We start from the raw sequence: 24,992 nt of genomic DNA, 5'->3' as shown, positions 1-24,992 counted from the left end.
AGCATATGCCTAGATCTGTTCAATATATCATAAAAATGTATTTTCCCATTCTCGTAAGCTAAACATATAACAACATGTTTCATTAATTTTATCTGACTACCCATGTCCCGTAACACAGCGAGCAAACATATTGCTGAATACTTGACAAAGGTGTGACGTCAATTCATTGACAGCTCAAACCGGAAACTACTAAATCCAAAGGAAACAAGAGTACCCAGAGCAAACCCACATGAACATGGGAAGAACATGTAACACAGAGATGGGGGCCGGCCAGGATACCAACCCAAAATGTCCTTCTTGCAAGACAGCACTGCTAATCCCTGTGCCACCGTGCTTTAAGGAATCCATGAACATTGACCTTGACTGTTATCAGCCCTTATGGATTTCATTAGCATGACCGAATGAGAAGGGAATAAAATGAGAACAACCACGTAATGGGATTGGGGATTGCGATAGTGGAATGGGGGGAACTTTGGGTTCATCACCTGAATTATCAGGACAAGCTGCATCCTGACATGACATGGAAAACTGCTAAGTGCTCATAAATTGTGACTGTCATGATTTAATCAGGACGTCTGTTCACCCTCGTTTGGACTGCGCAGAAGTAGAGCCCTGCTCTGATAATCCTCCCCTTCTTCCCACAGGAATCTGCTCCTTCCCAAGCGGATGCCGGTGGAGAGACCTTGGGCCAAGTTCCTTGTGAAGGTGTTCAAGGCTGAGGACCTGCCCAGTATGAACGCGGGCTTCTTGGGCGGCTTCTCCAAGATGATGGGCGATAAGAAGGTGTTCATTGACCCCTACGTGCAGGTCACCTTTGCCGGCCAGCAGGTATGGAGGGTGGGGGGGTGGGATGGGGGTGGGGGGGCTCTGTGTTTCAGATTCGACCTGTGGCTCAGGGAAGGCGTGTATTCACTGGCCACTTTTCTTGAAGGGAACTTGAATATGACCAATACAGAGGCATTTTATGATGTATGATCTATTTCAGGAGGGGCCAGTTTGTATTATTTGGCTCCATAGGACATATTTTTTCCTTGGCTTGGAATGATAGTCCTGGAGAGAAAGGGGTCTCCTTGTGCTTTCGGACTCACAATGCTATTGAAATGTTTAGTGAGGTTCCTGTAAACCGGCTGTATTTCCTACATTCTTCAGGGGCTTTCCTTACAGTATGTTTCCTGAACAGTGTTTAGTATTGACCGTCACGTGACCTCCGGGATTGCATGTACACCCACTCACACACACACACACACACACACTCACACACACCCACACTCACGCACGTACACACACGCAGAGTAAACATACACCTTTGTACAGTTGTATTAGTTTACAGGGTTGTGGCCCCTTTGTTTGAGCTACTGCCTCTGCCTTATCTCGTTAATCCAGTGCAAACACTCACACACACAAGCGTGAACACACACACACACAAAAACTTTCAGGACGTTTCTCTACAGCTCTTATCTTTAAAGGAATCCCAGGATTCCCTGTTTTCCTTCCCTTCCTCAGTTCTCATGAGGACATGGTCACAATGACCAAGGACCCTCCTCACAGTAATCCATCTTACATGCTGTACTGTATTAACTGCATCAGTCACAGTCACTGATGTTTGAACCACGAGCCACCCCTCGATTTGTGCTAAGTCTGGGACCGCTGCCTGTTCCAGGGAGAGACATCAGTAGCGAACAGCACCAACACTCCCGAGTGGAACGAGCAGATCTCCTTCATTGAGCAGTTTCCCCCTCTCACGCGCCGGATCAAGGTTCAGATCCTTGACGATGCCAGCTTTGGAGACATCGCCTTGGTGACACATTTCCTGGACCTGCAGCAGATCTCTGACCCCAACAGGAATGGTAGAGTTTATACCTTTTGTAAACCTTTACTGCAAGTAACTGCAACCGCTTATGGGTTTCAATACTACCACTGATTACAAATCACTGATGGAGTTTCAATAACCTCGTCTGTGATCAGGAGTTAGCAGTGGTATTAAAACATAATCTGTGATTAGTAATTCATAGTGATATTGTAGCCTGATCAGCAATGTTCGTAAATAGAAATTAGAGGGTTACACTGTTACTATGAATTACTAATCACAGATTATGTTTTAGTGCTACTCCTAACTGCTAACCACTGACAAGGTTTCTGTGCTGCTGTTCATTACTGTGGCTCTCTGCTTGTCCCTAGGGTTCCACCCCACATTCGGCCCCTCCTGGATCAACCTGTACGGGTCGCCGCGGAATTCGACTCTCCACGACGTGCACCGCGACCTGAATGAGGGCCTGGGCCCCGGGATCTTCTACCGGGGCCGGATCTTGCTCTCTCTGGCCGTGGAGGTGTACACCTCCCCCACCGCCGCGGTGGAGAACAAAGCCTCAGCTGCCATCAAGGGAGCGCTCAGCAAGCTCTCCCTGAAGAAGAAGAGCCGGAAGTCCAAGGAGAAGAAGGGCCGAGATGGTGAGCCTGACGGAGGGGTGGGATGAACGATGGCTGGAGGGAGGTGCCCTGTCATCCAAGTCACCCTAACGGTTCTCTCCTAATAATTTGCTATTTAGCTGACACTTTTATTCAAAGACAAAGCAGGGAACAATCCCCCCTGGAGCAATGTGGGGTTAAGGGGCTTGCTCAAGAGTCCAACAGCAATTCTTACCATGGCTACAGCGGGGCTTGAACCACCAACCTTCCGGGTGCCAGTCAAGTTAGCTTGACTTGTTTAATTATCTCAAAACACACGACATTGTTTGGTTATTTCTGTATTCATTTCAAAAGCAGGCATCATTGGTCCTGCGAAAGCATTTTAAAACAAGACTTTTCAAGTGTTATTTTCTGTTTGTGTGCGTTTCTGTTTATGTGTGTGTCCGTATGTGTGTTTCTATGTGTGTGTGTGTATTTGTGTGTGTCTGTATGTCTGTTTGTGTGTGCCTGTGTGTGTGGGTATGTGTGTGTGTGTGTGTGTGTTTGTGTGTTTCTGTTTATGTGTGTCCATATGTGTGTTTGTGTGTGTGTGTATGTGTGTGTGTCTGTATTTGTGTTTGTGTGTGTGTGTGTATGTGTATGTGTATGTGTATGTGTATGTGTATGTGTGTGTGTGTCTGTATTTGTATTTGTGTGTGTGTGTGTATGTGTGTGTCTGTATTTGTGTTTGTGTGTGTGTATGTGTGTGTGTCTGTATTTGTTTTTGTCTGTGTGTGTGTGCGTGTGCGTGTGTGTGTCTGTATGTGTGTTTGTGTGTGTGTGTGTGTGTGCCTGTATATGTGTTTGTGTGTGTGTGTGTGTGTGTGTGCCTGTGCCTCTGTGTGTGTGTGTGTGTATGTGTGTGTGTGTGTGTGTGTGTGTGTTTACACATACAGCAGAGCCAGGTCACAGTGGGCCCAGTGAGGAGACAGAGGACGCGAGTTCGGAGGTTCCGGGTGCTGTGACTGTAGAGGTGGAGGAGGTCCACCCTCTCCCAGAGGTCAGCCTCACCCCACCTCCACCCTGAGCCTGTCAATCAAACCTACTCTCCTATATCACCCAACCTCCACCCTGAGCCTGTCAATCAAACCTACTCTCCTACACAACCTCCATTCAACATAGCTTCATCAAACCTACTCGCTTACTCATTTCATTACATTACATTACATTAATGCCATTAACGTGCAAAGTGCAAAGTGCATACCCATAACCTGGGATAAGTGCGCTGAAAGACCCTAGAGAGAAATACAATTTCAACTGCTACCTGCACAACAAAGATAAGGACCAGGGCCTATTTGATCATCAGGGTTGTTGTTTTTTTCTTTTTCTTTTTTATAATCGTAATACAGCAACACGCAAATGTAAGAACAAACTGCTTACCTAGCCAAACACTGCTTACCTAGCCAAACTAAACATCTTGAGTTGAACTAAACATTTCAACTCACCACACAACCTCAATTCAACATAGCTTTATCAAACCTACTCTCTCACTAATTTCAAATCACCTCTCAAACTCTGCATAGTTTTATCATTCATTTACACTGTACATTTTGGTTTCTTCCTTGATAGATAACTAGAATGTATCTCCAGAGATTCTGTCCTTTCTTGCAGAATTTCTTGGGCCAGAAGGAGGAGTATTTGCTCTTTGCGTCTCTCTTCGAAGTGACCATGATCGACCCATCCATTGGCTCAAAACTGGTCACTTTTGAGCTGTCTATTGGTATGAACGATGTGTGCATAGAAATCCACATAAAGTGTCTAACTGGAGTCATTGTGCAGATTTTGTCATCATTTACATGTAGTCCCATGCAGAAGTAGTGCATTCACTAAATCAGTGGTAAATGTTGCAGGCACCAAACTATGTTTCTGGTTCACGTGTGTGTGTGTGTGCAGGGAATTATGGGAAGGCAGCCGATGTTGTGGTGAAACCAAAGAAGGGTGGGGCCAGAGAGGAGCGGGCGGAAGAGAGGCAGTCACTGTTGGACGCATCGGACGATGAGCTGGAGAGGGAAGATGTTCCTGTGCAGGGATCACAGAACAAGTCTATGACCACACCCAGGAGACCACAGGCCACCGAGTACGACAGGTAACACAGCCCACCCACGTCTGTGTACCTGTGTCCATGCACAGCCTCGCACGGTTTTAGAGCTGTTTTAAAGAGCTGTCTTGACCTTTCTCATATATGCCAGCGCATATATATATATATATATATATATATATATATATATATATATATATATAATATTAATAAAAGCACATACATTTGAAGAACAAATACCTGCTTGTCTTATGGTCCATGTATTATTCAATGGTAATCACAAGTAAATTTTAAATTCAGACTTGTTTCATATATTTCAGTGCTTGAACTGCAGGTGTTGGGCTTTGCATGGGAATTCCAGCATGGGAGTTAATCATTGATCCAACTATCTGATACATTGCCTGACAGATCCTTCAACTGCATCCCCATGTTGGGTGAGAAGCCTTGTCTCTATGTGTGGAACTACTTTGAGGACCACAACTTCCGCCTCTACAACTCCAACTGGCTCTCCAAGATGGCTGACCGGCTGGTAGGTGGAATCTCAGTTTACCACAGTTTATCTCTGTTCTGTCCTCTTCATCCCTCTGTCTCCACTATGAACCTCCTGCTCTGCAAAGGAAAGGTCAGATGTAGTCATTCTGATGTTACCCATCAGGAGAATAGTAGAATAGATTATAGGATTGATGTGTGCTGGTGTGTAGGATTATGGGATTTATGTGTCTCTCAAGTGTGTGGGGTTGTGGGATTGATGTGTGCTGATAATGGTCACAGGGGTGTGGGATTATTGGATTGATGTGTGCTGGTAACATCTTTCAAGGGTGTGGGACTATGGGATTGATGTGTGCTGGTAACATCTTTCAAGTTTGTGGGATTGTGTGAGACGGGTGCGTGGGGGTTGGACCCAAAATGCACAACTCAGAAACAATAGTAATATAAAGACCCCTCAGGGCTTTATTCGGGACGAATCCCAGGAGCGTAGTCAAAACAAGCAAAGTCCATACACGTAGATCCAGCCAAACAAATAGTAAACAAACAAAAAGCACGGTGCCGAGGGAAGAGGCAAACTCGTAGTCGGTAGACATGCAGGGAGGTTCGGTAGCAGGAGAGCTGTCAGCGGGGCAGATGAACAGACGGACGGCAGGCAGAGGCGTAGTCGTGGGCGAAGCGGGAGTCGAAACCATGAAACAATCAGCGAAGCAAAAGTACAAAAACGGTAGGCGAGGACGTGGTCAAAAAACAAACGATGGTCACAAAACAGAAATCAATAATCAATGGTCGGTAAACAGGCTTGGATCGTAACGTGTAATCAATGGTAGTAAATGCTCAAGAGTTGCGTGGTAAACAGAGGCAGACAATTTCGCAGTGAACAGTAGCGCGACTGGGCTATAAATGCGGGTGTAGACAGGTGTAGACAATTAGTTAGAGCGTAGCAAGGAAATGGAAAACTGGTGCGATGGATGACAAGTTTAACAAGGTGATTAGTAATCGTTAGTAATAAACCTATCCTGCCCTAGCATTAGTAAATTAGTAAATGACATGCACGAGAAACGTAAGGTAACATGAACACATGATTAGTTTGTTAGTTTCTACCCAATCCTGATCTAGCGTTAGTAGTTTTAGTAAATAGACAAATGGAAACAATTAGGGAGGGAATGACAGAAAAAGAGAGAGAGAAAAAGTGTATGCATAAACAACGACCAGTTACGTAACAATAAACATAAATCAAAACATAACACAAAGCGAAACTAAGACGATAACCACTCAACATAACAAGGTAATATAATCGTACGAAACATAACAAGACATGACAAGAAAATAAATCGTAACGAAACATAACTAAACAACATGACGAACCTAGACTAACATAATACATGATAAGACACTACGTGACTAAGACAACATGAATAAACATAAAACATGGCAAGACAGACCTGAAACGTGACAGGACCCCCCCCTTAACGACCGACTCCTGGCGGTCCTTGGAATTTATCAGGGTGGTCACGATGATTTGTCCAGAATGAGACTGGGAGCGACCCAGGAACGCTCCTCAGGGCTATAGCCCTCCCAGTCTACCAAGTATTGCACCCCACGGCCCCTCTTACGAATGTTCAAGAGTTCTTTAACAGTAAATGCAGGGTGGTTGTCAATAATGCGGGGGGGGAGGTGGTGGGGGATCCGGGGGACATATGGGGTGAGAGGATACAGGCTTAATACAGGAGACATGGAATGTGGGGTGAATCTTAAGGGAAGCAGGGAGTGACAATTTTACAGAGGAAGGATTGATGATTCTGTGGATTTTAAAGGGACCAATAAAGCGGGGTTGCAGTTTGTGGGAAGTGGCTTGGAGGGGAATGTCCTTAGTGGACAGCCAGACGGAGTCACCTGGTTTGTAGGCCGGAGCTGGAGTGCGGTGGCGATCAGCAACACGCCGATTACGATCTGCCGTGCGTAAGAGCGCGGCCTTGGCGTCCCTCCAAATCTTGGCACATCGTTTCATGTGGGTGGCGAGGGAGGGAACAGCGATCTCAGCTTCTTGGTCGGGAAACAATGGAGGTTGGTAGCCTAGAGAGATCTCGAACGGAGACTTTCCGGTGGCGGCGCATGGAAGGGTGTTGTGCGCATACTCAACCCAGGTGAGCATCTTGCTCCATGAAGCTGGATTCTGGGCAGAGACACAACGTAGCGCGGCTCCCAAATCCTGGTTGGCCCTCTCGGTCTGCCCATTGGATTGAGGGTGGTAGTCGGATGAGAGGCTGGCTGTGGCACCGAGGGCCAGGCAGAAAGCTTTCCACACTTGAGAAATTAATTGTGGGCCCCGGTCGGATACAATGTCTGAGGGGATTCCATGGATGCGGAACACTTCCTTGATAAGTACATCCGCAGTCTCTTGGGCAGTGGGTAACCCTGGCAGGGGGATGAAGTGGGCCGCCTTACTGAATCGGTCCACCACAGTGAGGATGGTGGTGTTACCCTCGGAAGGGGAAGTCTGGTAACAAAGTCCACGCCCATGTGGCTCCAGGGTCGGCTGGGCACAGGCAGAGGTTGGAGTAGACCAGCAGGGGCTTGGTGGGAGGCCTTGCTTCTGGCACAGGTGGTACATGCCTTAATGAAGCGCCTGGTGTCAGGGATCATGGAGCTCCACCAGAATCTCCGCTTCAGCACCGCCAAGGTGTGGGTAAAGCCGGGATGGCAGGAAAGGAGGGATGAATGGGCCCATTGCAGCACCTGTGTCCGAGCGGCTGAGGGAACGTATAGGCGTAATCCGGGGTTGGACCTGGGATCGGGATCCTCCCGTAGAGCCCTCTGGATCACCGCCTCGATCTTCCACGTGACAGATCCGATAGTGCAGGAGGCAGGAAGGATGTTCTCGGGAACCTCACGCTCAGAACAGGTGTTGAATTGACGGGACAGGGCGTCGGGCTTAACGTTCTTCGAACCCGGGCGGTAGGTCAGACAGAAGTTGAACCTTCCGAAGAACAGTGCCCATCTAGCCTGTCGAGAATTCAGCCTCTTGGCTGTCTGGAGGTATGCCAGGTTTTTGTGGTCGGTCCAAACGATGAACGGCTTCTCGGCCCCCTCCAGCCAATGTCTCCACTCCTCCAGCGCCAGTTTGACTGCCAGCAGCTCTCGGTTTCCAACGTCATAGTTCCTCTCCGCCGGGGACAGCTTCTTGGAGAAGAAGGCGCAGGGGTGTAGTCGGTTGTCAGCGGCCGCCACCTGAGAGAGCACTGCTCCCACCCCTGTGTCGGAAGCATCCGTCTCGACCACAAACTGGCGGGTGGGGTCGGGGTGTACCAGGATGGGAGCGGAAGAGAACAGTCTCTTGACCTTGGTGAAGGACGTCTCAGCTTCGGGGCTCCACCGGAATGGCACCGCAGGGGACGTGAGCTTGGTTAGAGGGGAGACCACTTGACTATAGGAACGGATGAACCTTCGGTAGAAATTGGCGAATCCCAAGAAGTGCTGGAGTTGCTTGCGTGAAGTGGGTGTGGGCCAGTCGGTGACCGCCAAAATCTTCTTGGGATCCGCCCTGATCTGTCCCGTCTCAAGGATAAACCCAAGGAACTCAACTGTGTCGGAGTGGAAGACGCACTTCTCTGCCTTGACAAATAATTTGTTCTCTAGAAGTCTCTGTAGAACTCGCCTGACGTGGTTTTCATGATCCTTGGCATTAGTGGAGTAGATCAAGATGTCATCCAGGTAGACGAACACATGGCGGCCCAACAAGTCCCGAAGAACATCATTCACCAGAGCCTGGAACACAGCAGGAGCATTGGTGAGGCCAAATGGCATGACCAGGTATTCGAAGTGTCCGAGAGAGGTGTTGAAGGCGGTCTTCCATTCCTCGCCCTCACGGATCCGGACCAGGTGGTAAGCGTTGCGAAGATCCAACTTGGTGAAGATGGTGGCCTTGTGAAGTGGGTGGAACGCGGAGTCCATCAGGGGCAGAGGATACTTGTTCCTCACCGTGATGTTGTTCAGCTTAGTCCGTTAGCCAGGCAGTCACGGATGTATTTCTCCATAGCCTCTCTGGTCTGGAGACGTTGTATAGGCGACTAGAGGGGAGTGACGAACTGGGAAGGAGCTCGATGGCGCAGTTGTAGGGTCGATGGGGCGGCAGTGACTGAGCTTGAGTCTTGGAGAACACCGTGCCCAGGTCATGGTAAGGTGTGGGAACCCTTTCCAGGGAGGGCTTGGGAGTCTGTGGTGGAGCTAGTGCTCCCTCTGCTGGTGGTGGGGCAGAACGTAAGCAGGACAGATGACATTTAGAATCCCAGGCTTGAACTTGATTAGAACTCCAGTTGATCGTGGGGTTGTGTTTCTGGAGCCAGGGTAATCCCAAAATGAGTTGGTCATTAGGGGACTGGATGACGCGGAACTGGATCATCTCCCGATGGTTCCCAGAAATGATCAGTTGTACGGGAATAGTGATGTGCGTCATGCGGCAGAAAGTCTTTCCATCCAGCGACCGCGCATTCTCAGGGTGGGGTAGAGGGAGGGTGGGAATGTTCAGTTCAGACACCAGAACTTCGTTGATGAGGTTGGCGTCCGCTCCAGAATCCACCAATGCGTTAACCCGGGTTGTTCCGTCGGGAAGAATCAGCAGGGTGGTGAGCGTGGGACGATGGTTGTCTCTGTCAGAACCCTCATGCCTGTCGACTGCTCTCACCTCTACTGGTCGCCTGGTCCTGAAGGAGCACCGAGCCTGGGTGTGACGGGTCCCTCCGACTGCTGCTCCTCTTGTCGAGGATTTGGCCCCTGCCTGGGGTACGGGTTGCCAGGAAGGATCGGTCTCTCCGACCGGCGTTGTCTGGCACGGTTGTCCAGGCGGATCGTGGTGCGCACGAGTTGGTCGAGCTGGGTGATGGGGTCCAGTCGCGCCAATTCGTCCTGGAGCGTCTCACTCAGGCTGGCCAGGAAGAGATTTGCCAACGCCGCATCGTTCCAACTAGTGGCCGCCGCGAGGGTGCGGAAGTCGATGGAGTGGTCTGCCACGGTCTTCTGTCCCTGGCGCAGAGCAATCAGTCTCTGGGATGGCTCCTGGTCGCTGGATGCGTGTTGGAAAACCTTCCGAATCTCCTCGACGAAGGCCGGGTAACGAGGAGGAGATGAACCCCCGGTCCACACCGCAGTAGCCCAGTCCAATGCCTTCCCCTTCAGCAGTCCCATCACATAGCCTATCCGACGGTCGTCGCTGTTGTAGGTCTGGGGCTGTTGCCTGAATACGAAGTCACATTGGAGTAGGAAAGCCTTGCACCTCTCAGGTTCTCCACCGAACCTCTCCGGGGGGGGTTGTTGGGGCTCCCGGAATTGCCAGGTTTCCATGGGGTTGAACACTGGGGATGCGGGTGGGTGGGTAGGCTCCTCCCGTGGTTGTAGCAGGACCGCGACAGCGAGCTTCTTCATCTCCGCACACAGTTCACGAATCTCCAGGTGAAGCTCGGAGATTCCTTGTGAATGCTGCTGGACGATGGCTTCTTGTTTCCTGGAGGGCGTGGAACATGGCAGTAGAGTCAGCAGGGTCCATTGTGGCGAAATTGTTCTGAGACGGGTGCGTGGGGGTTGGACCCAAAATGCACGACTCAGAAACAATAGTAATATAAAGACCCCTCAGGGCTTTATTCGGGATGAATCCCAGGAGCGTAGTCAAAACAAGCAAAGTCCATACACGTAGATCCAGCCAAACAAATAGTAAACAAACAAAAAGCACGGTGCCGAGGGAAGAGGCAAACTCGTAGTCGGTAGACGTGCAGGGAGGTCCGGTAGCAGGAGAGCTGTCAGCGGGGCAGATGAACAGACGGACGGCAGGCAGAGGCGTAGTCATGAATAAACATAAAACATAGCAAGACAGACCTGAAACGTGACATTATGGGATTGATGTGTGCTGGTAATGTCTCCCAGGTGTGTGGGATTATGGGATTGATGTGTGCTGGTAATGTCTCACAGGGGTGTGGGATTATGGGATTGATGTGTGCTGGTAATGTATCACAGGGGTGTGGGATTATGGGATTTATGTGTGCTGGTAATGTCTCACAGGGATGTGGGGTTATGGGATTGATGTGTGCTGCTGTTATCTCTCAGGAATATGGGATTGATGTGTGCTGCTGTTATGTCTCAGATGTGTAGGATTATGGGATTTATGTGTGCTGGTAGCATCTTTCAAGTGTGTGGGATTATGGGATTGATATATGCTACTGTTATCTCTCAGGAATATGGGATTGATGTGTGCTGCTGTTATCTCTCAGGAATATGGTATTGATGTATGCTGCTGTTATCTCTCAGGAATAAGGGATTGATGTGTGCTACTGTTATCTCTCAGGAATAAGGGATTTATGTGTGCTGCTGTTATCTCTCAGGATCACGGGATTGATGTATGCTGCTGTTACCTCTCAGGAATTCAGGATTGATGTGTGCTGCTGTTATCTCTCAGGAATACGGGATTGATGAGGTGGAGAAGTTGCTGAAGAGGCCCAGGAGTATGGCTAAGGAGAGGCTGGTGGAGGTGCTCCTGGAGTTTGTAGCCAGCTGCAAGTGAGTAACTAGGCAGTGTTTCACTTCAGACATGACTGGAAACAGCCACAGACATAAACATTGCCAAGTTAATGATGATACTAATGTTTCCAACTGATTCCACCTACGTCTCATTGAGCTGCTAACTGTGCTTGCAAAAGGAAAACTCAATTCTCGTACCATATTAGGACTGCATTCAAATGACTACATCCAAATGAGAGACTTTTTTTCACCTACATGTTAAGGGCGTTTAAATGCATGTGTGCTGTTGCTCCATTTTGCAGAAATATGGATGATATGTTATATCATACTCCCACTCTCTCAGAATGGAATCATTCTTATTCATATGGTGCTCTTCATGGATTTAAAGATGAATACATGAGTGTCTTCATCTGAAGAATGCACAAACATGCACAAATAAAGTTATGGGAATCCTAAACTCTTTACAGAACAGTGAATTACGTATGTTTGCAAAATAAAAAAATGTTGAAATTTGAAAATTATATTAGACTAAAAGCAAAAATAACAAATCAATACCATATGGAATATACTCCTTGTAAATAAATCAACATATAGCTGTTCCACATTCCGTATGCAATTAAATTTAAATTAATTTTTCTGTTTCTGTCCTGAAGGCAGTATAGCTCCAACATAGATAAGAAGACAGTGAGTCGGCCCAACAGCCTAGACAAAAGCCGGAAAGCCTTTATTAAGAAGAACATTGTGAGTGGGTCTGGTTCATTTTGTTCACCATGTTACAGTTTCAGGGTTCATAATTTTTTTTTTTTTTTTTCAGCAATGCTATAAATGTCACATGGGAATGGTACATAGTATACCGTATGTTGCTCCCCTATTTATTCTCTCATATGCATTAAATATATACCATGCTCTCCTGATCTTGGTTTTCCCGAAATTAAGAAACTTCTACAGTTGTACAGTGCTGTTTGTAAATAAATCCTAGCTACTCTGTTCAGCTGGAATCCAAGGTTTGGGTAATCAGCCTTTATATGGCCTGTATCATTGTGTATGTTTAGTGTGATCACAAATCTCTTCTCAAGGATTCACTGTGATTTGTTTATTGAATATTACCATAAAACCATAATTTATATTCATCTCCATATCATCTATCATCTATTCATGTTGAATGATGATAGTAAAATATGTATTCGCTCTCGGGTCTTTCTGCACACTTGTCCCTGGTTATGGTTATGTACTTTGTTGTACATCACTCTGGATAAGAGCATCTGCCAAATGCTTGTAATGCAATGTAAACACCAGCCTACTCTGCCTGTAGATACTTTTTTCCAAACAAGCCCTTCGTGTCAGGCGTAAGATCACCAGGCGCTCCGCCAAGGAGAAGCTGGCAGACACAAAGAAACTCCTGAAGAGGGTCCGATTCCTGGCCAAAGAGGTGCTCTAGCCTGCTGCTGATTCATGTGTTCATCATTCCTACTCTCTCTCCTGCTGCTCAGTCATGTGTTCAGCATTCCCACTGTCTCACCTTTACACAACGTTTAGCTTTCTCACAGTTCTCTAAGCTCTTGGTCTTTACACCGTACAGTTCTCGCTCACAGTTCTCTAAGCTGTTGGTCTCCCCACCATACACCTCTCTCCCAGTTCTCTAAGCCCTTGGTCTTCACACACAGTATAGCTCTCTCACAGCTCCCTTTAATCCTGCCCTGTGTTTTGTACAGCCCCAGAGCACCCTGCCTGACGTCTTTCTGTGGATGATGAGCGGGGGCAAGCGTGTGGCCTACGCCAGGATTCCCGCTCACTCCATCATCTTCTCCCTGGTGGAGGAGGAGAAGGGCAAAGACTGCGGGAAGCTCACCACCATCTACATGAAGGTACCAGGCAGGAATCTGACTCATTCAGACACTGGAGTATGTAAACCAGGCACCTAGAATGTAGTTCTTTAATGCATTGTATGAACATACAGCATATCTTCCTTCCATGCAGACCCCAGGTGGGCCCTTGGGAGAGATCTTTGCCAAGCTGGAGGTGTACCTGTGGCTGGGCATCACCAAGTACGCCAAAAACAGTGTGAACAGCCTGCCGGAGGAGTTCAAACCCCTGTACGAGGAGGCCACAGCCAGCACCCCCATACCCATCAACATGCCCCCCTCTAAGCTGTCCTGTGAGGGTAAGGGCGGCCAATCCCCATCCATGGGCCTGCACACAGACCCAGCTTTACTCATACTCTTCACCAGCTCATAACCATCACCAGCTCATAACCATCACCAGCTCATACCCCTCACCAGCTCATACCCCTCACCTGCTCATAACCATCACCTGCTCATAACCATCACCAGCTCATAACCATCACCAGCTCATACCCCTCACCTGCTCATACCCCTCACCAGCTCATACCCATCACCTGCTCATAACCATCACTAGCTCATACCCCTCACCTGCTCATACCCCTCACCCAGCACTCACCCCCCTCACCATGGAACTAACTCCTGCTTATGGAATACAAAGTGACTGTTCTCATTGCCCCTCAGTCCATAACAGTTAGTCTGATTGGTCCCGTCTGGATTCTGACCTGGTGAAGTTGAAATGTCGGGGCAGGGACTTTCATGTTAGCCAATGCTCTGGGTCCATCACATTGAATTCCACTGCTGTTACATTTCCGTTCAGCAGATCACAGTAGTTAGTGTTTTTGCCTTTGCAGACAGTCGGTACTTCCAGCTGCGGGCTCACATTTACCAGGCTCGAGGGATCATTGCTGCCGACGACAATGGCCTGTCTGACCCTTATGCCAGGGTGGTGTTCTCCACACAGTCCCAGGCAACCCGGGTGAGCCATGCGCATCCCAGAATGCCACAGTCCACTGTAACAACATTGGGCTTCTGCTACATGCGGAGTTGCCAAGGTCTCTGTTACATTGGGTCTTATTGAGTCTCTGTACTACGTGCGGATATTGTTTGATTTCTCTGCTGCTCTCTGTGGGTGCAGGTGATGGAGGAGACTCTCTCTCCAACCTGGAGTCAGCTGCTGCTGTTCCATCAGATCCTCATAGAGGGCAGTAAGGAGGACCTGCGGAACGACCCGCCCATCATCATCATCTACATCTATGACTATGACAAAATCGTAAGATTCGCATCTTCCTACACCCTGCCTCTGCACTGGATAATCTCAGTTTCAGTGTCTATTACACAGCTGTTCGGTTTTGTCTGTGAGTTTGTATCTGTGTATGATCTGTGTTTGTGTGTAATGCTGTGCTGTATAATCTGTGTTTGTGTGTCTAACCCTATGTTGTATAGTCTGTATTTGTGTGTAAACCTTTGTTGTATAATATGTGTTTCTGTGTAATCCTGTGTTGTATAAACTGTTTGTGTGTAACCCTCTGTTGTATAATCTGTGTTTGTGTGTAACCCTGTGCTGTACAATCTATGTTTGTGTGTATAACCCTGTGCCGTGTAATCTGAGATGAGTGTGTTTAAACCCTGTGCTGTTCTCAGGGCAGCCCACAGGCTCTGGGGCGTGCGTTTGCAGAGCCAGAGCTGAAGTTTGTGGAGGAGGCGTACAAGAAGCCGGCGCTGCAGTTCTTTGACATCCGCAGAGGGAAGACCCCAGCCGGGGAGCTTCTGGCTGCATTTGAGCTGATGGAGCTGGACTACAGGGGCTATGGAGAGGTGCAGACCCCCACTGACACCTGCATATCACACACATCTCCCCAGATATACTGGACCCCACACAGACCCTCATACTTGTTGAAGAGAGATATTTTATTGAAATTGTTGAGGAAAGGGCCACTGTGGTAAGGCACTCTTGATTACATGCAGCATGGTGATAATTCTCAATACATCAGCACGGTGCTCTCTCTAAAACAAAGCAGCAAGTGCTCTGATATACTTTGTTTTTATGTCAAAACTATTCACTTGGTACAGTCTATATTGTTCCAGCCATGAACATATTCTTCTTGTTCCTGATTAATCAACTCTTAAGCAAAATATCTTTATCATACTGCTGGGCAAAACAACTTTATCTGACTGCAGACAAACAAACATACTCATGTAAATGTGTCTTCCACATTCTGCACACACATCTGAGGACCTGAGACAAATCCTCACACATGCCTCCTAAAAACTATCACATACACCCTTCCCCAACAAACAGAAGCACACACAGCTTCATACCACACTCCACACTGTAAGTTTCACCAATGCAACACGCTGCGCCAGGCTTACAAAGATGGCCGATATGGGCAGTATCATGGTGGTGAAATGGGAGGTGGGATCCTTTAATAGAGGTGGTGGATGCTACGCAGTTGACCTGTGACCCCTGTGGCCCCTGCAGCCCGCTCTGCCCCAAGACGTGGACCCTCGAGAGCCCCAGTTCCTGCCGGAGGAGAGGTACTATGTTATCCCCCAGGGGGTGCGGCCCGTGCTGAGGAATTTCCGAATCGAGGTGAATAGAGATTGCAACACTTTTTTTATTTATCGGAGGGTTTACCATGGATATGAGTCTTATGTTTTACCAAAGGCCAACATGCTTTACCATGGATATGACCCAGCTAACTAGCAACACACCTGGCTAACTAGCAACACACCTGGCTAACCTGCAATTGAATCTGCCACAGTACATCGCCACATCATAAAGCATTACACAAAAACAGTCTAAATAAATTCTATGATTACCTGTTGCTACTGAAAAACGAAGCTACAAACATTATAAGATTTTACATCATTAACATGTAATTAGAGTGTTAGTTTTGTGGGTGTGGTTGTATATGTTCTAAATCACACCCTATGCCCTATGTAGTGTACTCCTCTGGACAGTGCACTAGTCTGCCATAGGGAGCCAGTGTGTGAGTGTGTGACTGAGTGAACACTGTAGTATACCGCACTGTAAGGTTCCTGTGGTGTGTAGGTTCTGTACTGGGGGGTGCGGGACCTGAAACGGGTGAACCTGTTCGAGGTGGAGAAGCCGCAGGTGAGGATGGAATGCGCGGGGCAGATGATCGAGTCGGAGGAAATCGAAAGCTACCGGCTCAACCCCAATTTCACGGAGATGGTCAAGCACTTCGACGTGGTGAGTCTGTGTGATGTGGGTGAAAGGGGTCACTGTGTCTTGGGCAGCCATTTTATGTTCAATAAATTATTTATTTTCAGCAATTTCCTTTTCATAATATATTGAACACGAAGGCACAAAAAAAAATCTAAAACTTTTTGGTGGCAAACGGATTGCCAGTTAGTTTCAATGATGACTTTGTGAATCCCTCTCCAAAGGGAGAGAGAGATATATGCAATATGTCAGTGGTTCAGTGGTTCCCAGACCTCTCATCCAGGACCCAAAGCCAGATCCAGGTATTTGACATGCTCCACCTCAAGCATGCCTGATACAGCAGATCTAGCCCTTGATTAGTTGCACCAGGTGTGCTTCCAGCAAAACGCATGAAACACCTGGATCCAGCTGAGGTCCCCAAGGAGAGGTTTGTGAAACACTGATATACTCCCTGTGTAAAATCCAGCCATGACCAGCTTGAAATGAGCAGTTACCATATGTTTCAAAACATAGCTTGAGCTGGTCAAACTACTTGAATATGGAGCTGGTCAACCAGCAACCAGCTGTTTCATAACATTACATGTCATTTGGCTGCTGCTTTTATCCAAAGCGACTCACAGTTGATTAGACTAAGCAGGAGACAATCCTCCCCTGGAGCAATGCCGGGTTAAAGGCCTTGCTGCCTTGGGCCCAACGGCTGTGCGGATCTTATTGTGGCTACACCGGGGATCGAACTACCGACCTTGCAGGTCCCAGTCATGTACTTTAACCACTACGCTACAGGCCCACATTTCAATAGCTAGCATGAGCAGTTTTCTTCAGCAGGGCTGTATATGAGCAATGTGCATTCCTGACCTGACCCCCCCTGCCCCTGATCAGGAGCTGCCGGAGCTGGTGTACCTCCACCCTCCTCTCACCATATTTGTGATGGAGCAGCGTGCGTTCGGCCGCCTGGTGCTGGTGGGCACTCACGTGGTGCAGAGCCTCATGCAGTTCGCCCCCAAAAACCTGGACGAGTGGAAAGAGGAAGAGGAAGAGCCCGAGCCCCAGGGTGAGGAAGCCCCTACCCCTCTGTCTTTACCCCCTACCCCTCTGTCTTTACCCCCTACCCCTCTGTCTCTAACCCCTACCCTTCTGTCTTTACGCCTCTCTGTCTCTAACCCCCTACCCCTCTGTCTTTACCCCCTACCCCTCTGTCTCTAACCCTACCCCTCTGTCTCTAACCCCCTACCCCTCTGTCTCTAACCCCTACCCCTCTGTCTCTAACCCCCTACCCCTCTGTCTCTAACCCCCTACCCCTCTGTCTCTAACCCCTACCCCTCTGTCTCTAACCCTACCCCTCTGTCTCTAACCCCCTACCCCTCTGTCTCTAACCCCTACCCCTCTGTCTCTAACCCCTACCCCTCTGTCTCTAACCCCTACCCCTCTGTCTCTAACCTCCTACCCCTCTGTCTTTACCCCTCTCTGTCTCTAACCCCCTAACCCCTCTGTCTCTAACCCCTACCCCTCTGTCTCTAACCCCCTACCCCTCTGTCTATACCCCTCTCTGTCTCTAACCCCCTAACCCCTCTGTCTCTAACCCCTACCCCTCTGTCTCTAACCCCCTACCCTCTGTCTTTACCCCTCTCTGAGAGAGGGGTAGGGGGTTAGAGACAGAGAGGGGTTAGAGACAGAGGGGTAGGGGGTTAGAGACAGAGAGGGGTAGGGGGTTAGAGACAGAGAGGGGTAAGGACAGAGGGGTAGGGGGTTAGAGACAGAGAGGGGTTAGAGACAGAGGGGTAGGGGGTTAGAGACAAAGAGGGGTAAAGACAGAGGGGTAAGGGGTTAGAAACAGAGGGGTAGGGGGTTAGGGACAGAGGGGTAGGGGGTTAGAGACAGAGAGGGGTAAAGACAGAGCGGTAGGGGGTTAGAGACAGAGGGGTAGGGGGTTAGAGACAGAGAGGGGTAAAGACAGAGGGGTCTCTAACCCCTCTAACCCCAGAGGGGTCTCTAACCCCTACCCCTCTGTCTTTACCCCTCTCTGTCTCTAACCCCCTAACCCCTCTCTCTCTAACCCCTACCCCTCTGTCTCTAACCCCCTACCCCTCTGTCTTTACCCCTCTCTGTCTCTAACCCCCTAACCCCTCTGTCTCTAACCCCCTACCCCTCTGTCTCTAACCCCTACCCCTCTGTCTCTAACCCTACCCCTCTGTCTCTAACCCCCTACCCCTCTGTCTCTAACCCCCTACCCCTCTGTCTCTAACCCCTACCCCTCTGTCTTTACCCCTCTCTGTCTCTAACCCCCTAACCCCTCTGTCTCTAACCCCTACCCCTCTGTCTCTAACCCCCTATCCTCTGTCTTTACCCCTCTCTGAGAGAGGGGTAGGGGGTTAGAGACAGAGAGGGGTTAGAGACAGAGGGGTAGGGGGTTAGAGACAGAGAGGGGTAGGGGGTTAGAGACAGAGAGGGGTAAGGACAGAGGGGTAGGGGGTTAGAGACAGAGAGGGGTTAGAGACAGAGGGGTAGGGGGTTAGAGACAGAGGGGTAGGGGGTTAGAGACAAAGAGGGGTAAAGACAGAGGGGTAAGGGGTTAGAAACAGAGGGGTAGGGGGTTAGGGACAGAGGGGTAGGGGGTTAGAGACAGAGAGGGGTAAAGACAGAGCGGTAGGGGGTTAGAGACAGAGGGGTAGGGGGTTAGAGACAGAGAGGGGTAAAGACAGAGGGGTCTCTAACCCCTCTAACCCCAGAGGGGTCTCTAACCCCTACCCCTCTGTCTTTACCCCTCTCTGTCTCTAACCCCCTAACCCCTCTCTCTCTAACCCCTACCCCTCTGTCTCTAACCCCCTACCCCTCTGTCTTTACCCCTCTCTGTCTCTAACCCCCTAACCCCTCTGTCTCTAACCCCTACCCCTCTGTCTCTAACCCCCTACCCCTCTGTCTCTAACCCCTACCCCTCTGTCTCTAACCCTACCCCTCTGTCTCTAACCCCCTACCCCTCTGTCTCTAACCCCCTACCCCTCTGTCTTTACCCCTCTCTGTCTCTAACCCCCTAACCCCTCTGTCTCTAACCCCTACCCCTCTGTCTCTAACCCCCTACCCCTCTGTCTATACCCCTCTCTGTCTCTAACCCCGTAACCCCTCTGTCTCTAACCCCTACCCCTCTGTCTCTAACCCCCTACCCTCTGTCTTTACCCCTCTCTGAGAGAGGGGTAGGGGGTTAGAGACAGAGAGGGGTTAGAGACAGAGGGGTAGGGGGTTAGAGACAGAGAGGGGTAGGGGGTTAGAGACAGAGAGAGGTAAAGACAGAGGGGTAGGGGGTTAGAGACAGAGAGGGGTTAGAGACAGAGGGGTAGGGGGTTAGAGACAGAGGGGTAGGGGGTTAGAGACAAAGAGGGGTAAAGACAGAGGGGTAAGGGGTTAGAAACAGAGGGGTAGGGGGTTAGGGACAGAGGGGTAGGGGGTTAGAGACAGAGAGGGGTAAAGACAGAGCGGTAGGGGGTTAGAGACAGTGGGGTAGGGGGTTAGAGACAGAGAGGGGTAAAGACAGAGGGGTCTCTAACCCCTCTAACCCCAGAGGGGTCTCTAACCCCTACCCCTCTGTCTTTACCCCTCTCTGTCTCTAACCCCCTAACCCCTCTCTCTCTAACCCCTACCCCTCTGTCTCTAACCCCACTACCCCTCTGTCTTTACCCCTCTCTGTCTCTAACCCCCTACCCCTCTGTCTCTAACCCCCTACCCCTCTGTCTTTACCCATCTCTGTCCCTAACCCCCTACCCCTCTGTCTTTACCCCTCTCTGTCCCTAACCCCCTACCCCTCTGTCTTTACCCCTCTCTGTTCCTAACCCCCTACCCCTCTGTCTTTACCCCTCTCTGTCTCTAACCCCCTACCCCTCTGTCTTTAACCCCCTACCCCTCTGTCTCTAACCCCTCTCTGTCTCTAACCCCCTACCCCTCTGTCTTTACCCCTCTCTGTCTCTAACCCCCTACCCCTCTGTCTCTAACCCCCTAACCCCTCTGTCCCTAACCCCCTACCCCTCTGTCTCTAACCCCCTACCCCTCTGTCTTTACCCCTCTCTGTCTCTAACCCCCTACCCCTCTGTCTTTACCCCTCTCTGTCTCTAACCCCCTACTCCTCTGTCTTTACCCCTCTCTGTCTCTAACCCCCTACCCCTCTGTTTTTACCCCTCTCTGTCTCTAACCCCCTACCCCTCTGTCCCTAACCCCCTACCCCTCTGTCTCTAACCCCCTACCCCTCTGTCTATACCCCTCTCTGTCTTTAACCCCCTACCCCTCTGTCTCTAACCCCCTACCCTTCTCTGTCTCTAACCCCCTACCCCTCTCTGTCTCTGCCTTCTATCCACCCAGACTCCTGCTAGTGGTAAAAAGACTAGATCCTCAGTGTTATTCTTCTCTGTAGCAGAGGCTCCGTTCTGACTGGTGCAGTTTTACCAGCAGAGGGCGACAGTGAGCTGTACGGCCCAGAGTGGAAGCCCTCAAACTCTCAGCCGAGTTCATGCAGTATATAACACTGCACACATCTGTCAACACAACCCTCTGTGCGCTATTATTATCTCAGTGAACTCCCTCTTTATTTTGAATTCCTCTTGTTTCATACTTATGAAATGTCATATTTATTCCATATTTGTTTAATAGTCTATATTTATTTTATATTTATTCAGTCAAATTGCATACCAAGCCAGCAGTACGAGAACCACATGGAATTAAGTCCTTTGCTCTCTTGTTATTATTTGATAAGTTTTAGTAGATGCACCAGTTATCATTCATTCTTTAAATTCAATAAATAATAATTTGCTTCAAAGTAGACGTTTATGGTCGTTTATGAACGTTGTGGTCTTAAATAGTCAGATAAAGAAACAAACAAATGCAGATGCCTTAGGGGGCCTTTAAGCATATACTGCAAAGATAAGTTAAACTGAAAAAATATAGAGTCTAAATACAAATGACCAACCACATATTCAGCAAGTGTGCTTATAATTCACAAATACTGAAGATAACTGCTACCTGTAACACTGTAGAAATACCTCAATCCAAATAAATCATTGATTAGTGTGCAGAAACATTTTTAAATGAATTAAAATGAACATTATGTGTGGTTATGACAACTCAAAATGTGCGGAATGCATTTCATAACTGGCACGAATTCAATAAGAGCAGATACGGCTCTCCGCTGGCGTTTGTAATTTGAATTGATCGAAAGACGCAGCTTTGATGCCGACCCGGCGTTATTTGGAGAATGAAGCGTGTCTCTCTGGGATGATTTGCACTCCGTATCGGCGCTGTGTGCAGGTCAGTGCGGCCCCGGGAGTCACTCTGAGGCTTGGCCCTTTGGTAGCTCCGCTCAAGCCTCATTATCCACAGCAGTCAATGAGCCCAGAGCCTCTGACTGCCGTGTCTCTATCAGCACATCCCGTTCGCTCTGCTCTTCAGCGCCCTGTTGGTGCTCAATAAAAATGCTGCTCAATCCACTCTGAAGCCTCTAGTGCTTCCATTATGTGCTATTATTGTCTTTATCCCGTAACATCCCTGTGCTTAGCAAAGTTACAAAAGAGATTTTGTCTTGAGGAAGCTCTGTGGAAAAGAGTATTGCTCTTGAGAGAAGGCCAGAATGTTACATGTGCAGTAATGCGTGGTGATAATCACAGGATTTACATGTTATCAGCGCCTCAATGAATGCTGGGGGAACAAAAAACTCCTGCCATTTATATGGTGCTTTTCTCACCAGCTGGCAACTCAAAGTGCTTTACAGTGATGAGGGGGAGTCTCTCCTCACGCACCGCTAATGTGTACACCCATCTAGGTGATGCAAGGGCAGCCATTTTGTGGCAAAATGCTTACCACACATCAGCTGAGGTGGAGAGGGAATTTTTTTTTTGCCAATTAAATCAGGGAATGATTAGGAACGAGGAGACGAGGAAGGATAAAATAAGTGATTGGAATGAACCCAAGGAAGGATGAAATAAGCAATTGGAATAAGCCCTTTTTCTCTTTTGCATCAGCTGTGGAAGAGCTAAACAATGGCGCCAACCTCTGGTGTGCTCCCACAATCATGTAATAATAACAGCAAGAGATAATAAAGATGCTGCTCCCATAAGTGACAGTGAAGAGTTTCTGTCTACCTGTGCAGCACATGCATATACAGGGGACATAGGTGACCTAATGCTATGCTAAACGGAACAATGCTAGCAAACAGCTACATTCTGTACATGTACAAGTCTTCAAATTCTCTGTATTTTTAAACTATTTGTGCTGGCTATATTGGACAATTTACAGTAGTGATGCATTTTATTATTTAGATTTAGATTACCTTTATATAGTTACAGTGTCAGGTGATACAAATACATGGTATACACTGTGAGTATTGATTTTTGATTTCTGGCTTCAGATAAAAAACCTCCAAAGAAAACAACAGCTTTGAACACTGTGATGAGCATGGACCTGGGAGGACTGCCACTCAAGGACACAAAGATCCTCATCAACCCCATCAACCTGGTCACTGTGAGTACTGTAACCATAACCTACACACTACATTAACCAGGTCACTTTAACCATAACCTACACATTTCATTAACCAGGTCATTGTGACCATAACCTACACACTATATTAACCAGGTCACTGTGAGTACTGTCACCATAACCTACACACTACATTAACCTGGTCAATGTGACCATAACCTACACTTTATATTAACCAGGTCACTGTGAGTACTGTAACCATAACCTATGCACTACATTAACCAGGTCACTATGACCATAACCTACACTTTATATTAACCAGGTAACTGTGACTAAAACCTACACTTAATATTAACCAGGTCACTGTGACCATAACCTACACACTACATTAACCAGGTCACTGTGACCATAACCTACACACTACATTAACCAGGTCACTAGGGCCATAACCTAAACAATCCATCAACCTGGTCACTAATTCCTACAAATGCTGTCTATATCCTATTTTAACCTGGTCACTCTGAGCTTTGTGGACCCTGGTGCCAGCATTACCAGTCTCGAGACTGGTATTTCAAGAGAAATCTCTAGATGCCTGTATTGGCACCTTTGTGTCTGCCTGTCTCAGCTGGGCCGGGTCCAGTGCAGATGCAGCTCAAATCAAAGCTCATCTGCACTCTCCAGTGTTGATGGAGATGAGCTTATAGACATTCCACTTCAGAAGAAAAATAAAAGATTTCAGGCTAAACATTGTTTTCGAAAATATGCTGCTTCAGCACAAACTGTGCTTGTACATTCAACATGGAAGAATGCATAGAGTCTCTTCACCAGGTGTGAAAGCGTTTTCATTTTGTCTGCTTGAGTCAAGCTTTTGGCATCTTGACCTCCATTATATTATTTTTCATACGCCCTTCAGAATGGTGCAATTTTGCATTATTGCTTTGCATGCAAGTGTGTGTGCGCGTTTCTGTGTGTGTGTGCATGTGTGTGTGTGTGTGTATATGTATGTGTGTTCACGTGTTCCTGTATGTGTGTGGTTATGTGTCCCCCCACAAGTATTCATGTGTATGTGTGTCCATGTGTATGTGGTGTGTGTTTGTGTGTGTGTGTGTGTGTGGGGGGGGGGGGGGGGGGGGTGTTCTACCCAAGAGAGCAAGCACATGCATCATGAATTATTCATTGTTTTCACATTACGCACACCTCCAGCCTTCTCCCTGAAGGAATCATACACCAGCACCGCAGACCTTTTATTCCATTTTCATCTGTTCATTCCCTTTGCCTTGTTGCCCGTTTAATTTGCATTCCCTGGCCACGTTTGCTTTGAATGTTCGTCTGACTTTTAATGAGCCATTTGCTGAGACAGCTGTGGATATTACAGCCCCATTCATGTTGGCTCTGTTTCCCATTTCATTTCATTCCTTCATCAGATGAAGCCTTACACGGTAAAGTTCATAGAGTAGGAGAGTGTGTGTGGGACATAACAACCCCATCTCATTATACAGCGAGTAGCCCAGATACGTGGACACACCAATATGAAGCCACTCATAAGGGTGTCAGGCCACTGTGTGTTGCCAGAACAGGCTTGTATCTGCCATGGTGTAGAATCGTCCATTCGTCCATGAGGAAGTCGTTCAACCCCTGCCTTGCTGATAAAGGTGGAAAGCGCTATCTCAGGCCTCTTTCCAAAATCACCCACAAATGCTCAGTTGGGTTTCTCAGGTGACAGTCATTCCCATAATGCTGTTGGGGACCAATACGGTCTCTGTGGATATGGATATTGTTTTTTTATTTAAATGCTTTAATCCCAACCCCCAAACTCAGCCAAACTTGTTGATCTCCCACCAGCGACTGTCCCTGCTAACACCAGCAGGAAACCAAGGACAAGTGATACCTATTTTCCACACTGCAGATTTACCACCAATCACATACTTATATTCCCATGTCATAGATAACAAGGTTGGCATATCTTTAGTATAATCTACTACTGTAGAGCTTATACTGCCCTATCATTCCCTGGCGAGGCTAAGCCAATTGTTGC

General features: G+C 48.2%; 1 protein-coding gene across 1 annotated transcript in view; it reads left to right on the top strand.

The window, feature by feature from the left end:
• The window catches only part of fer1l4 (fer-1 like family member 4), a 57,639-nt gene that overhangs the window by 10,993 nt on the left and 21,654 nt on the right, over positions 1-24,992 (top strand). The window contains exons 13-31 of the mRNA XM_061219484.1: positions 645-828; positions 1,661-1,847; positions 2,179-2,448; positions 3,342-3,445; positions 4,057-4,165; positions 4,339-4,531; positions 4,892-5,012; positions 11,415-11,515; positions 12,130-12,217; positions 12,789-12,905; positions 13,189-13,341; positions 13,454-13,637; positions 14,169-14,293; positions 14,453-14,587; positions 14,959-15,132; positions 15,797-15,907; positions 16,370-16,531; positions 17,384-17,555; positions 22,887-22,999. Coding sequence (XP_061075468.1) covers positions 645-828; positions 1,661-1,847; positions 2,179-2,448; positions 3,342-3,445; positions 4,057-4,165; positions 4,339-4,531; positions 4,892-5,012; positions 11,415-11,515; positions 12,130-12,217; positions 12,789-12,905; positions 13,189-13,341; positions 13,454-13,637; positions 14,169-14,293; positions 14,453-14,587; positions 14,959-15,132; positions 15,797-15,907; positions 16,370-16,531; positions 17,384-17,555; positions 22,887-22,999 — 2,803 coding nt within the window. The remainder of the gene's footprint in view (positions 1-644; positions 829-1,660; positions 1,848-2,178; positions 2,449-3,341; positions 3,446-4,056; positions 4,166-4,338; positions 4,532-4,891; positions 5,013-11,414; positions 11,516-12,129; positions 12,218-12,788; positions 12,906-13,188; positions 13,342-13,453; positions 13,638-14,168; positions 14,294-14,452; positions 14,588-14,958; positions 15,133-15,796; positions 15,908-16,369; positions 16,532-17,383; positions 17,556-22,886; positions 23,000-24,992) is intronic.

Source organism: Conger conger, chromosome 14 (assembly GCF_963514075.1).
Source record: "Conger conger chromosome 14, fConCon1.1, whole genome shotgun sequence".
Classification (NCBI taxonomy): domain Eukaryota; kingdom Metazoa; phylum Chordata; class Actinopteri; order Anguilliformes; family Congridae; genus Conger; species Conger conger.
This window is presented reverse-complemented; position numbering and strand designations above follow the sequence as displayed.